The following is a 16259-nucleotide window of genomic DNA, read 5'->3' on the forward strand; positions in this document are numbered from 1 at the left end:
CTCCAGGCTGAATATTTTCCATCAACCACCACTTGCTGCCTTCTTTCAGAAAGCCAATTTCTAATCCAAACTGCTAAATCACCCTCAATCCCATGCATCTGCATTTTCTCCAACAGCCTACCACGTGGAACCTTATCAAAGGCCTTACTGGAGTCTGTGCACATCACGTCAATTGCCCTACCCTCATCCACATGCTTGGTCACCTTCTCAAAAAAGGTTTGTGTGAGACATGACCTGCCTTGACAAAATCATGTTGACTATCTGAAATCAAATTGTTGCTTGCTAGGTGATTATAAATCTCATCTCTAATAATCCTTTCCAAAACTTTTCCTACAACAGAAGTAAGGCTCACCTTTCTATAATTACCTGGGTCATCTCTAGTGCCCTTTTTGAATAAGGGCACAACATTTGCAATCCTCAGGTACTAAACCTGTAGACATTGACTCCAAGATCAAAGCCATAGGCTCTATCATCTCCTCCCTAGCTTCCCAGAGAATCCTCAGATAAGTCCCATCCGGCCCAGGGGACTTATCAATTCTAGGAGTGAAAGTAGATAACACCTCTTCATAACTAACCACGATCCTTTCTAGTCTAATATCTTGTGTCTCATTCTCTCTACAATATTCTGCTTTTCCTGAGTGAAAATCGATGAGAAATATTTGTTTAGCACCTCTCAGATCTCCACAGGGTCCACATTCCACTTCCTACTTCTGTCTTGGACTGGCCATATTCCTACTCTAGTCATCCTTTTATTCCTCCCATATCTGTAGAAAGCTTTAGGGTTCTCCTTTATTCTATTTGCTAAAGACTGTGTTCGTGTCCTCTTTTTGCACTTCTTAACTCTCTCTTTAAATCTTTCCTAGCTGATCTGTAATTCTCCATCGCCTCATCTGTACCATCTTGTCTCATTAACACACAAGCCTCCTTCTTCCGCTTAACGAGAGATGCAATTTCTGTAGTAAACCATGGTTCCCTTACCTTATCACTTCCTCCCTGCCTGACAAGGACATACCTATCAAGGACACGCAATATGTGTTCCTTAAACCAGCTCCACATTTCCATTGTCTGCATCCCCTGCATTTTGCAACCTAATTCTATGCATGCTAAGTCTTGCATATTCACATTATAATTGCACTTGCGCCGTCAATAACTCTTGCCCTGTGGCATGTACCTATCTCTGGTGATGGTGATCATGAAACCATTGCCGATTGTTGGAAAACCCACCTGGTTCACTAATATCATTTCGGGAAGGAATCCTTACCTGGTCTGGCCCATGTGACTCCAGACCCACAGCAAAGTGGTTGACTTTTAACTACCCTCTAGGCAATTAGAGATGGGCATTACATGCACCATAATCAGCGATGCCCTCATCCAGTGAATAACTTTTTAAAAAGGTTCAAAGTTCCAAAGTTCCATGACCCTCTGAGAGGAAAAGCTAAATCACCTCATCTCTGATGTTTAAACAGTGACCATATAGTTGTAGGTTCTTCCATATCCTATTCACATCTACTTTTGTCAAGATACCTCTGAATTTTACGTTTCGATCAACTCCCCTACTGCGCTTCTTAACTACAGCCGATACAAGCCTAGCCTGTCTGACCTCTCCTGAGAAAACAACCTTCCTGGTCCAGGTATTAGTCAAACTTCTAAACTGCCTACAGCACATTTACTAACTACCTTTCTTCAATAAATACGTTGACAAATACGCTGAACAAGATTCCAAAGGTAGTCTCACCAGAATGCTGTGTAACTGAAGGGCAGCCTCCTCCATTTTGTAAAAATTAAGAACTGCAGATGCTGGAAATTTGAAACCGCTTTGATTAAGGGTAACTGGACTCAAAGCATTATCTCTGATCCTCTCTCTACAGAGGCTGCCATTCAACCCATTGAATCTCTACTGATTTTTTTGTTTTCAAATGTCAATCCAGTTGTTCTAATCTCTTCCTGTTTCATTATCCCCATAACTTTAAGTATTTATTCAGATCTCTGTTGAAACTTACTGTTGAATCACACTTTTGATCTGAACCAATCATTGCATTAAGTACATTGCCGCAGGTTTTAATCTGTGGCATCTAGCTATTATCTTTTCAGCCATTGGGAAAAGCTTCTTAGATTAGATTACTTAATGTGGAAATAGGCCCTTCGGCCCAAAAAGTCCACACTGACTCTCCGAAGAGCAACCCACCCAGACCCATTCCTCTACATTAATCCCTACACCTAACACTGGGCAATTTAGCATGGCCAATTCTCTTAATCTGCACATCTTTGGATTGTGGAAGGAAACCGGAGCACCCAGAGGAAACCCACACAGACACGGGGAAAATGTGCAAACTCCACACTGACAGTTGCCTGAGGCAGGAATTCAACCCGGTTCTCTGGAGCTGTGAGGCAGCAGTGCTAACCACTGTGCCACCCCATTTACTCAATGTAATAAAGTAATACACGATTTTATTTTGTCCTCCGTATTAAATTTCCTCTGAGCCTTCTTTGCTCCAAGGAGAATAAACCCGGTTGCCCCGGTCTTGCACTTTTAATTCCTGATCCCGAGAACCTCTAGTAAATCTCTTCTAATACCTTCTCCAAAGCCTCATGAATCCTCAAGTGTAGTATCCAAGGTTGAACATACTGCACAAACTGCATTAGTGTTTCATGTAGGGTTTAGCAGTGCTTCCTGAATCTGTGCTTCTCTTTACAAAGCCCAAGATCCCATATGTTTCAATCATTGCTTTATTCGTCCATATTTACATAGTTGTTGCTGGTCCTATTATGTTTCCAGACTGTTCATTCTTATTGCTCTTAATTAATGGCTGACATTTTGTTTGTTTTGCAGGTACACTTTAGTTTGTGGATGGTACGATACATCTGTACATTTCTGCTCTTCGTCCTTGGACTGAAGGCACCAGGTTTGCCTCGAAGACCTTATATGCTCATGATTAATGAGGATGAACGAGATGTTGAATACAGCCAGGTAAGATAATAGAAAAAGATTGGATTTATTTGGCATGTTTTGCAATCTCAAGAAGCAGTTTTAGAAAAGCAAGGTCCCACAAACAGCATTGAGGTAGTTACAAATTTCTTTTAACCTGTTAGTTAGATGATTTGAAACTTGGCTAAGTCACCGAAGAGAACTCCCCTGATCATCTTTGCACCATGCCTTTGGCATTTCATGCCCACTTGAGAGGGTAAACAGGGCTTTATTTAATTTTGTGTCAAAAAGACTGCATCTCCAAACCATGCTGAATTGAATTGAATTGAATTGAATTGAAGCTTTTGCCTGAAACATAGATTTTTCCTGTTTCTTGGATGTTGCCTGACCTGCTGTGCTTTTCCAGTGCTACTCTAATGTAAACCCTTGTTATCATGTGTACCAAGGCACAGTGAAAAACTTTTTCTCTTGTGAGCAATACAGGCAGATCAGAGTTAAGTAACATAACTGAGTAAATAATAGGTAAACAGCGGCAAAAACAAAAACACAGGTACAGGCGAATGTGAAGAGTTTGTAAGTCCATTCAGTATTCTAACAACAGTAGGGTAGAAACGGTTTCAAAATTGGCTGGTGCGTGTGTTCGGGCTTCTGTACCTTCTCCCCGATGGTAGAGGTTGTAGAAAAACATTGCCAGGGTGGGATGGATCTTTGAGAATGCTGGCGGCCTTTCCCTGACAGCGGGGCCTGGTAGATGGATTCTATAGATGGGAAATTGGCCTTTGTGATTGTCTGGGCCGAGTTCACCACTCTCTGTAACCGTCTCCGATCTTGAATGGTACAGTTGCCATACCAGGTAGTGATACATCCAGACAGAATGCTCTCGATGGGGCATCTATAAAAGTTGGCAAGGGTATTCACCATCATGCCAAATTTCCTCAACTGCTTGAGGAGGAAAATACGATGTTGGGCCCTTGTAATCAGTGTGTCCACATGAGTCCAAGAAAGCTTGTTGTGCATGACCACTCCCAGGATTTTGACATTCTCCACTTGTTCCACCTCTGTGCTGTTAATGTGTTAGGGGAGTATGAGTAACATCCCACCGAAAGTCAATAATGAGTTCCTTGGTTTTGCCGGCATTGAGAGCTAGGTTGTTCTCAGTCCATCATTTTTCCAGTCTTCCACCTCCTGTCTGTATTATGTCTCATCATCATCTGAGATTCAACCAACTATGATAGTGTCATCAGCGAACTTGTAAATGGCATTAGTCTGGTATTTGGTGACACAGTCATGGCTATATGGTGAGTACAGTGGGGGGCTGAGTACACACCTGGCAGGGGGGCTCCATTGTTGAGTGTTAGTGACAATGAAATATTGTCCCCAATCTTTACTGATTGTGGCGTGTGGGTCAGGAAACTGAGGATCCAGTTACAGAGATTGGGGCTTAGTCTGGGATCTCGAAGTTTAGATCAGTCTTGAGGGGATTGGAATGTCAACTGGACTTGGAACTCCAAAGATTTTGAATTGGAGCTTAAACATATGACCTCTTGGCTTGCAAGGAATGGTGTGATTTCTGAACCAAAACCCAAAATACTTGGATTAAGTGCCATTATTTGACAAATAATGTATGTTTTTTTTGTGGCATCTTGCTGTTTATATAGCCTGATTCTTAAGTGTATTTAAATATTTATTTACTTGTCAATTGCTTAGAGGTAAAAAGTGAGGTCTGCAGATGCTGGAGATCACAGCTGAAAATGTGTTGCTGCTCAAAGCACAGCAGGTCAGGCAGCATCCAAGGAACAGGAAATTCGACGTTTCGGGCCAGAGCCCTTCATCAGCATTCCTGATGAAGGGCTTATGCCCGAAACGTCGAATTTCCTGTTCCTTGGATGTTGCCTGACCTGCTGTGCTTTGACCAGCTATACGTTTTCAGCAATTGCTGAGAGGTATTTGAGATGAGTGTTTACAATATATGAAAGTTAGATCCCTTTGTTATTGTACACTAGAAAGGCTTTTTTTTTCAATACTCATTCTACTCATTTTAAAGGATGAAGAAAATTTGAAGATCAGATCAGATGATTTCATTCTTTCAGAATGCTTGCCTCTCCACTACAGCTTTCAATCAGAACTTAGAGACAGAGCCTTCTTTAATTCACTCCTGGGACGTGGACATAGCTGTATTGCCTGTCCCTAGTTTCCCTTGAGAAGGTGGTGGTGGTGAACTGCCTCCTTGACCTGCTATACGTAGGTCCACAATTCCATCTAAGGACGGAATTTCAGGATTTTGACTCAGTGACAGTGAAGGAATGGCACTATATTTTCAAATCAGGGTGGGGAGTGACTTGGAGAGGAACTTACATGGGAACACTGCCACCTGCAACTGCTTCTAGATGAAAGTGTGCGTGGGTTTGGAATGTACCGTCTCAAGATCTTTGGTGAATTCCTGTCGTGCATCTTGTAGATAGTACACACTGCTGCTACTGAGCGGTGGTGGGAGTGGGTGCTTGTGGATATGCTGCTAGTCAAGTAGGCTACTTTATCCTGGATGGAGCCAAACTACCTAAGTGTCATTTGGAGATGAGTCCATCCTGGCAAGTGAGTATTCCATCACACTCCTGACTTGTGCCTTGTAGATAGCGGACAGAATTTGGGAGACCGGTGGTGGGTTACTCATTGCAGTATTCCTAGCTCTGACCTGCACTCTAATTGTGATGAGTCCAGTTGAGTTTCTGCTGAATGGTAATGTCATGGATGTTGAGAGGAGATCAGTGATTGTAAAATCATTGAATGTCAAGGGGCAATGATTAGATTGATTTTGAGTTTGACAGAAGATGGCCATTTCCTAGTACTTATGTGGCATGAATTTTACTTGCCACTTAGCAGATATTGTCCAACTCTTATTACGTTTGACACATGGAAATATAATGTTGTTGCCATTACAGAAACAAGGTTGAAGGAAGGGCTTGACTGGCAACTCAACGTTCCAGGGTATAAGAGGCTAGACAACGGAGGGTGTAAACAAGATGTTGGTGTAGTACTGTGTCACCAAGCTGGTCCCTTTTTTCGAAAAGCTGTTTCTTTTCTTTTTCACAAGGGTCATAAAACCCTCCTGGCTCCAAGGTGGCTAGTTTAGTACAGAAATGTAAAAGGATTTTGAAGCCATTTGTTTATAAGTAAACAGATGAGACTTCAGGCCAAAGTGGTCATGCTTTAAAAGTGACCTGAATAATGAAAGGTGTGTGGTCAGCTCTCTCGCTAAGCAGTTCAGTCCAGAACCAGTTAGGAGCTCAGCTCTGAGGAAACAGGCTGAGAGACTCGGTTTCCTTCTGCCCTTCTAACTTCAACCTTAAGTATTTGTTTCATTTGTACTGTGTTTGAGGTTTGCTTATTGGGACTCTGAACAGCATCATTTCAGTCTAGTTTGGACAGACTGAGTTCTGAGGGGTTCTTTATTCTGTTCTTTGTGTTTCATTGTGTAATTTTGTGAATAAACCTTTTTTGTCTGTTTTAAAACCTGCTAGTCAACCTCACTAACTTACTCCTGGTAATTTTCTCTGTACTCTTAGAACATAGAACAATACAGCACAGAACAGGCCCTTCGGCCCACGATGTGCCGAACATTTGTCCTAGCTTAAGCACCTATCCACGTACCTATCCAATTGCCGCTTAAAGGTCACCAATGATTCTGACTCTGCCACTCCCACAGGCAGCGCATTCCATGCCCCCAACACTCTTTGGGTAAAGAACCTACCCCTGACATCCCCCCTATACCTTCCACCCTTCACCTTAAATTTATGTCTCCTTGTAACACTCTGCTGTACCCGGGGAAAAAGTCTCTGTCTACTCTATCTATTCCCCTGATCATCTTATAAACCTCTATCAAGTCACCTCTCATCCTTCGCCGTTCCATTGAGAAAAGGCCTAGCACTCTCAACCTATCCTCGTACGACCTATTCTCCATTCCAGGCAACATCCTGGTAAATCTCCTCTGCACCCTCTCCAAAGCTTCCCCATCTTTCCTAAAATGAGGCGATCAGAACTGCACATAGTACTCCAAATGTGGCCTTACCAAGGTCCTTTACAGCTGCAACATCACCTCACAACTCTTGAATTCAATCCCTCTGCTAATGAACGCTAATACACCATAGGTCTTCTTACAAGCTCTATCCACCTGAGTGGCAACTTTCAAAGAGCTATGAACATAGACCCCAAGATCCCTCTGCTCCTCCATCTTACTAAGAACCCTACCGTTAACCCTGTATTCCGCATTCTTATTTGTCCTTCCAAAATGGATAACCTCACGCTTGACAGGGTTGAATTCCATCTGCCACTCCTCAGCCCAGCTCTGCATCATATCTAAGTCCCTTTGCAGCCGACAACAGCCCTCCTCACAATCCACAACCATGCCAATCTTCGTATCGTCTGCAAATTTACTGACCCACCCTTCGACTCCCTCTTCCAAGTCATTAATAAAAATTTACAAACAGCAGAGGACCCAGAACTGATCCCTGCGGAACTCCACTTGTAACTGGGCTCCAGGCTGAATATTTACCACCACTCTCTGACTTTGACTTTGACCAGTTAGCCAGTTCTCTATCCAACTGGCCAAACTTCCCACTATCCCATGCCTCTTGACTTTCTGCATAAGCCTACTATGGGGAACCTTATCAAATGCCTTACTAAAATCCATGTACACTACATCCACTGCTCTACCCTCATCCACATGCTTGGTCACCTCCTCAAAGAATTCAATAAGACTTGTAAGGCAAGACCTAACTTTCACAAATCCGTGCTGGCTGTCCCTAATCAAGCAGTGTCTTTCCAGATACTCATAAATCCTATCCCTCAGTACCCTCTCCATTACTTTGCCTACCAACGAAGTAAGACTAACTGGCCTGTAATTCCCGGGGTTATCCCTATTCCCTTTTTTGAACAGGGGCACAATATTCACCACTCTCCAGTCCCCTGGCACCACCCCCATTGACAGTGAAGACGAAAAGATCATTGCCAACGGCTCTGCAATTTCCTCTCTTGCTTCCCACATAATCCTAGGATATATCCCGTCAGGCCCGGGGGACTTGTCTATCCTCAAGTTTTCCAAAATGCCCAACACATCTTCCTTCCTAACAAGTATCTCCTCTAGCTTACCAGTCTGTTTCATACTCTCCTCTTCAACAATACGGTCCCTCTCATTTGGAAATACTGAAGAAAAGTACTCCATTCAAGACCGCTTCTATCTTTTTCCGACTCAATACACAGTCTCCCACTACTGTCCTTGATCGGACCTACCCTCGTTCTCATCATTCTCATGTTTCTCACATACGCATAAAAGGCCTTGGGGTTTTCCTTGATCCTACCCGCCAAAGATTTTTCATGCCCTCTCTTAGCTCTCCTAATCCCTTTCTTCAGCTCCCTCCTGGCTATCCTGTATCCCTCCAACGCTCTGTCTGAACCTTGTATCCTCAACCTTATGTAAGCCTCCTTCTTCCTCCTTACAAGACATTCAACCTCCCTCGTCACCCAAGGTTCCCTCACACGACCATCTCTTTCCTGCCTGACAGGTACATACCTATCAAGGACACATCGTATCTGTTCCTTGAAAACGTTCCACATTTCAACGGCATCCTTCCCTGACAGCCTATGCTCCCAACTTATGCTCCTCAGATCCTGACTTGCAGCATCGTATTTACCCCCCCCCCCCAATTGTAAAACCTGCCCTGTTGCACGCACCTATCTCTCTCCATAACCAAGGTGAAAGTCACAGAATTGTGGTCACCATCACCAAAATGTTCACCCACTAACAAGCCCATCACTTGTCCCGGTTCGTTACTGAGTACCAAATCCAATATGGCCTCCCCTCTGGTCGGAGCTGAAAATGTGTTGCTGGTTAAAGCGCAGCAGGTCAGGCAGCATCCAAGGAACAGGAAATTCGACGTTTCGGGCTAAAGCCCTTTCCTCATTCCTGATGAAGGGCTTTAGCCCGAAACGTCGAATTTCCTGTTCCTTGGATGCTGCCTGACCTGCTGCGCTTTAACCAGCAACACATTTTCAGCTCTGATCTCCAGCATCTGCAGACCTCACTTTTTACTCCCCTCTGGTCGGACAATCTACATACTGAGTTAGAAAAGCTTCCTGGACACACTGCACAAACACCGCCCCCGTCCAATCTACTTGATCTAAAGAGCTTCCAATCAATATTTGGGAAGTTGAAGTCGCCCATGACTCCTACCCTGTGGCTTCTGCACCTTTCCAAAATCTGTTTCCCAATCTGTTTCTCCACATCTCTGCTGCTATTGGGGGGCCTATAATAAACACCCAACAAGGTGACATCAAAACAAATTGCAAAGTTATTGTCTGGGCTGCCTGCTTAATATTTTAAGTGGTCTGGCCTAGACTATAACAACTGTTAATTAAGGAGTTAACTACTGCAATAAGGAGAAACAATATTTTGGAATGGTCCTCAAGTGAGGCTTTGTGGGTAGAATTAGGAACGTTAAGGGTGCAGCTATTTTTCTGGGAGTATAAGTGTGTATTATTATAGCAGAAAATACAGGAGCAAATATGTACTTATTTTCTTCCACCCCTCTGTGAACTTAAACGAGTAATTATACTGGGGGATTTCAACTTTCCCACATAAACTGGAATAGTAATAGTGTCAAGGGTGTAGATGTGAGGGATTTTTTGAAATGTATCCGGGGCAGTCTTTTGTATCACCATCTAGAAGGCCCAACAAGGATGGGGAGTGCTGGATGTGCACCTGGGGAAAGAAGCCGGTTAAGTGTTCGATTATGGTAGTGAGGGAACATTGAGGTGATAGCAGCCTCAACAAGGTATGGTCCAACTTTGTTCTGGGCAAGGAAAAAGCTCACAAAAGGTGGCTTTGGGTTAGGGGGAGGCAGATTTTTATTAAAATAAAGCAGGATTTGGAGCAGTAGACTGCGAACAGCTCCCTGCGGATAAATCTATAGCGGAGCAGTTTGGGGGCATTCAAAAAGAAGCTAGGAAGAATACAGGGCCATCATGTACCCTTCAGAGGAGCAAGGGAACAATAAGTTTGGAGAACCCTGGCTGTCTAGGACAATGCAGGACTGGGTGAAGAAGTCCAAAGGGAGCAGTTTAGCTGCGACCCTCGGAGTACAGGAAGGAGGGAACTTGAGAAAGCAATTAAAAGAGCAAGAAACAGGTTTGAAAAAGGACTTGTGGACAGGATAAAGGAGAATCGCAAAACATTTTATAAATACAGGGAAGAGGTTCACCAAGCAAAGAGGAGAGCCTATTAGGGACCAGGGGGGAAACCTGTGTGAAGCCAAAGTTATTGGAAGAGTGTTGAAGAGAAGTTTTCATTCAATCTTAATTCTGGAATAGGAGAAATGGGTATGGAATTCTGAAAAAGGGACTGTGAGGAGCGTGCACAATTTTTGACAGAGGAAATGGGGAGGTATGGGAGGCTCTGTTGGGCTTAAACAGACCAATCCCCTGGCCCAGATGAATTGTGTCCCACGCTGCTGTGGGAGATGAGGTAGGAAATTGCACGAGCTCTGACAGAAATGTTTAATTCCTCTCTGGCCATGGGGAAGGTGCCAGAGGACTGGAGGATGGCTAATGTGGCTGAGGTGAAGGAATATTTAATGAATGACAGGACACTCTGTAGCTCAGAGGAACAGAAGGATCTTGGGGTAAGTATTCACAGATCCCTGAAGTTGGCAGAGCATGTGAATAGGATAGCTCAGAAGGCATGTGGGTCACTTCCTTTTAATTAGTCATGGCACAGAATGTAAGAGCAAGGAATTAATATTGGCATTGTACAGAGTATTGGTTAGGCCACAGCTGAATTGTATTGAAGTGAATTTATTATCATGTGTACCGAGGCACAGTGAAAAGCTTTGCCTTGCGAGCAGTGCAGGCAGATCAGAGTTCAGTGACGTTGATAAGTTAATAGTAGATAAACAGCTGCAAAAGCAAAAACACAGGTACAGGTGATATATTAAGAGTTTGTGAGCTGGGGTACTGTATACATTTCTAAACCCCTCACTATAGGGTGAATGGGATAGTACTGCAGGGGATACAGTGTGGCAGAGGAGAAGGAACCAGAGCATGAGGTCAGTGAGTAAAACGACTGAGGAGGAGTCAGAGACTAAAGTCCGAAAGAGCAGACAGAAAGGTTATGAATATGGCAGGCTGAGATGTATTTGTTTTAATGTATGGAGTATGACTGGTAAGGCAGATGAACATAGAATGACAGAGAAAGTGAAGTCGCATTTGGAATAATGCGTACAGTTCTGTTCGCCACATTGCCTAAAGGATGTGGATGCTTTGGAGAGGGTGCAGAGAAATTGCCTGATTTGGAGGCCGCTATCTATGAAGGGAGGTTGAGTAGGTTAGATTAGATTACTTAGTGGAAACAGGCCCTTTGGCCCAACAAGTCCACACCGACCTGCAACCCACCCAGACCCATTCCCCGACACTTACCCCTTCACCTAACACTATGGGCAATTTAGCTTGGCCAATTCACCTAACCTGCACATTTTTGGATTGTGGGAGGAAACCGGAGCACCTGGAGGAAATCCACGCAGACACAGGGAGAATGTGCAAACTTGATTGAGGTCCATAAAATCAAGAGGTATAGTAAGGGTAGATAGCAAGAGGCTTTTCCCAGAGTGGGAGGATTCAATTACTAGGGGCCAAGAGTTCAAGGTGAGAGGGGAAAACCTTCAGGGGCATATGCTTGGAAAGTTCTTTTACACTGAGGGTGGGTGCCTGGAATGTGTTGCCAGCGGAGGTGGTAGAGGCGGGCAAGATCGCATCATTTAAAATGTATCTAGACAGATACATGAATGGGCAGGGAACAGAGGGATACATATCTTTAGAAAATAGGTGACAAGTTTTGATAGAGGATCTGCAGTGGCACAGGTTTGGAGGGCCGAAGGGCCTGGTCCTGTACTGTAATTTTCTTTATTGCAGCACAGCACAGGTCCTTCAGCTCTTGATGTTGTGCTGATCTTGTTATCCTAATCGAAGATCAAACTAACCTACATACCCTCATTTTACTATCACCCATCTGCCTATCCAAGAGTCTCTTAATTGTCCCAAATGTATCTGACTGTGCTACCACTGCTGGCAGTGCATTTATCGCACCCACCACTTTCTGTGTAAAGAATCGATCTCTGACATCACCCCTAAATCTTCCTCCAATCACCTTAAAATGCTGCCCCCTTGTGATAGCCATTTCTGACAATTCACTCTAACTATGCCTCATCTTGTACACCTCTATCAGGTCTCATCTTACCCTTCTTCACTCCAATGAGAAAAGTCTTAGTTCCCTCAACCTTTCTTCATAAGACATGCCCTCCAGTCCAGGCAGTATCTTGGTAAATCTCCTCTGCACTCTCTCTAAAGTTTCTACATCCTTCCTATAATGAGGTGACCAGTACTGAACACAATATTCAAAGTATGGTCTAACCAGAGCTCTGTGGAGCTGCAGCATAATCTCATAGCTCTTAAACTCAATCCCCCTGCTAATGAAAGCCAACAAACCATACACCTTCTTAAGAAACCTATCCACTTGGGTGGCAACTTTGAGGGATCGATGTATTGGACCCAGGATCCTTCTGTTCCTCCTCATTGCCAGCAATCCTACCTTTATCCTTGTATTCTGCATTCAAATTCGACCTTCCAAAATGAATCACTTCATACCTTTCCAGGTTGAACTTCATCTGCCATTTCTCAGCTCAGTTCTGCATCCTGTCAATGTCCCGTTGCAAACCATAACAGCCCTCCACACTATCCATCACTCCACCAACCTTTGTGTCATCGGCAAACTTACTAGCCCACCCTTCCACTTTTCTCATCCAAGTCATTAATAAAAATCACAAAAAGCAGAGGTCCCAGAACCATCCTTGTGGAACACCACTGGTCACCGAGCTCCAGGCTGAATATTTTCAACTACCACCCTATGTCTTGTATGAGCCAGCCAATTCAGTATCCAGACAGCCAAATTTCCTTATATCCCATGCCTCCTTACTTTCTGAATGAGCCTACCATGGGGAACCTTATCAAATGCCTTGCTAAAATCCATGTACACCACATCCACTGCTCTACCTTCATCAATGTGTTTTGTCACATCCACAAAGAATTCAACAATGCTTGTGAGGCATGACCTGCCTGTCTCAACGTCATGCTGACTATCTCTAATCAAACTATAGTTTTCCAGGTCATCCTGTCTCAGAATTCTGTCCATTACTTTGCCCACCACAGATGTAAGACTGACTGATCTGTAATTCCCAGGATTATCCCTATTTCCTTTCTTGAACAAGGGAGTAACATTTGCCGCCCTCCTATCACCTGGCAGTACTTCACTGGTCAGTGAGGATGCAAAGATCATCACCAAAGGCGCAACAATCTCTTCCATCGCTTCCTGTACTAATCTTGGTTCTATCATCTTAGTTATATCCCATCTGGCCCAGGGTGCAAGTCTATCCTCAAGTTTTTCTGAATTTTAACACATCCTCCTCCTTAATATCAACCTGTTTGAGAGTATCAGCCTGTTTTACGCTGTCCTCACAAGCGACAAGGTCCGTCTCAGTAGTGAATACTGAAATAAAGTATTTATTAAGGACCTCCCTTACCACCTCCGACTCCAGGCACAAGTTCCATCCACTATCCCTGATTGGACCTACTCTCACTCTCTTGCCATCCTCTTGTTCCTCACATTAGTGTAGAATGCCTTTGTGTTTTCCTTAATCCTACTCGCTAAAACTTTTTCATGCCCCCATCAGCTCTAAGTCCATTCTTCAGTTCCTTCCTGGCTACCTTGTAATATCTAGAGCCCTGTCTGATCCTTGCCTCCTCAACCTTGAATAAGCTTCCTTCTTCCTCTTGATTGGATGTTCTACATCCCTTGTCACCCAAGGTTCCTTCACCATACTAACCCTTCCTTGCCTCCATGGGGCATACTTATCCAGCACTATCAGCAACTGCTCCCTAAACAACCTCCGTATTTCTGTTGTGCATTTTCCTGAGAATATCTGATCCCAATCTAGGCGCCCCAGTTCCTGTCTAGTGTTGTAAATCCCCCTCCCCTAATTAAATACTTTCCCATACCGTCCGCTCCTATCCCTTTTCATAACTATATAGCAAATGAACTCAGGACTCAAATTCATGTATACAGTTATCATGTTGTAGTTATTACAGTGACTTGGTTGAGAGGGGGGTAAGACTGGCACCTTAATGTTTTGGGATTAAGACATTTATCTTCTTAAATATCCATTCACAGGATAAGGGTATCATTGGCTATGCCAGCAATTGTTGCCAAAAGGGCATTTAAGAGTCAACCCCATTACTGTGGGTCTGGAATCTCACATAGGTCAGTCCAGATAAGGGTGGCAGTTTCCTTCTCTAAAGTACATTAGTGAACCAGATGGCTTTTTCATGGTCATTCATCATTAGAGTCTTAATCCCAGATTTTTATTGAAATCAAATTCCATCATCTGCCTGGTGGGATTCGCGCCCCCATTACTTGGGGCTGTGTATTAATACTCAAGTAATTATCTCACCTGAATGGCCAGGTGGTATTGAGAGGGGTATAAAAGAGATGTCTCAGCTTAGTCAAGCAGCAGACTGACACTGTCTCTAAGGTATGACTATGTCCCAGACACCACCATTACCATTCTTGGATATGTTCTGTCCCATCAGCAGGGGACAGACGTTACTGATGTAGCAGGAAAAGACAGCAGTACTGGGGAAGGGCACCATGGAGTAGAGCTGAGGAATTGGAAGGGTGCAATCACCCTTATGATTATACTATAACCAGCTCAGTCAGTCATGCTGCTGCTGCTGAGCCACTCTTGGTGATGGGCGTTGAAGCTTCCATCCTGAGTACATTTTGTATCATTGCCACTCTCTCAGTATTTCCTCCCAAATGTTGTTCAACATGGGGAAGTACTGACCCATCAGCCAAGGGAGGATGGTAACCAGCAGGAGATTTCCTTGCCCATGTTTCACCTGAAGCCATGAGACTTCATGGGGTCGAGAATTCGTGTTGAGGAGTCCCAGGACAATTCCCTCTCAACCATATGCCATGGTGCTGCTACCTCTGCTGGATCTGTCCTGCTGATGGGACAGAACATATCCAAGAATGGTAATGGTGGTGTCTGGGACATAGTCATACCTTAGAGACAGTGTCAGTCTGCTGCTTGACTAAGCTGAGACACCTCTCCCAATTTTGGCACTCTCCCCCAGATGTTAGTCTGCTCTTTGGAGGGTCAGTGCAGATTCTATGGCCTTTTTCAGAATGCGTCAGGCTACAGCTGGAATGCTGTAAGCAGTTGTGGGTCCCATATGTTAAAAAAAAGCTGTACTAGCATTGGAGACAGACCAGAGACCGTTCTCTGGACTATTCCCAGGGACCGTCTTGAGTAGATTGGGCCTGTATTTGGGATATAGAAGAATGAGAGGTAACCTTATTGAAACATACAGGATTCTTAGAGAACTTGACAAGTAGATGTGGGGAGGTTGTTTTCCCTTGCAGGAGAGTAAAAAGTGAGGTCTGCAGATGCTGGAGATCAGAGCTGAAAATGTGTTGCTGGTTAAAGCGCAACAGGTCAGGCAGCATCCAAGGAACAGGAAATTCGACATTTCGGGCCAGAGCCCTTCATCAGGAATGAGGAGAGTGTGCCAGGCAGGCTAAGATAAAAGGTAGGGAGGAGGGACTTGGGGGAGGGGCGATGGAGATGTGATAGGTGGAAGGAGGTCAAGGTGAGGGTGATAGGCCGGAGTGGGATGGGGGCGGAGAGGTCAGGAAGAAGATTGCAGGTTAGGAGGGTGGTGCTGAGTTGAGGGAACTGACTGAGACAAGGTGGGGGGAGGGGAAATGAGGAAACTGGAGAAATCTGAGTTCATTCCTTGTGGTTGGAGGGTTCCCAGGCGGAAGATGAGGCGCTCTTCCTCCAACCGTCGTGTTGTTATGTTCTGCAGATGGAGGAGTCCAAGGACCTGCATGTCCTCGGTGGAGTGGGAGGGAGAGTTAAAGTGTTGAGCCACGGGGTGGTTGGGTTGGTTGGTCCGGGCGTCCCAGACTCCCTCGTCAGGTCCACACACCCCACCAACCCAACCTCCACTCCCGGCACCTTCCCCTGCAACCGTAGGAAATGTAAAACTTGCGCCCACACTTCCTCCCTCACTTCCCTCCAAGGCCCCAAGGGATCCTTCCATATCCACCACAAATTCACCTGCACCTCCACACACATCATTTACTGCATCCGCTGCACCCGATGTGGCCTCCTCTATATTGGGGAGACGGGCCGCCTACTTGCGGAACACTTCAGGGAACACCTCTGGG

General features: G+C 44.6%; 1 protein-coding gene across 1 annotated transcript in view; it reads left to right on the forward strand.

The window, feature by feature from the left end:
- Window positions 1–16259, forward strand: part of abcb6a (ATP-binding cassette, sub-family B (MDR/TAP), member 6a) — a 254471-nt gene that overhangs the window by 31834 nt on the left and 206378 nt on the right. Inside the window, exon 3 of the mRNA XM_060828218.1 lies at window positions 2831–2968. Within this exon, the coding sequence (XP_060684201.1) occupies window positions 2831–2968 (138 nt within the window). The remainder of the gene's footprint in view (window positions 1–2830; window positions 2969–16259) is intronic.

The sequence above is a fragment of the Hemiscyllium ocellatum genome, chromosome 7 (genome assembly GCF_020745735.1).
Source record: "Hemiscyllium ocellatum isolate sHemOce1 chromosome 7, sHemOce1.pat.X.cur, whole genome shotgun sequence".
In the NCBI taxonomy this organism is placed as follows: Eukaryota; Metazoa; Chordata; class Chondrichthyes; order Orectolobiformes; family Hemiscylliidae; genus Hemiscyllium; species Hemiscyllium ocellatum.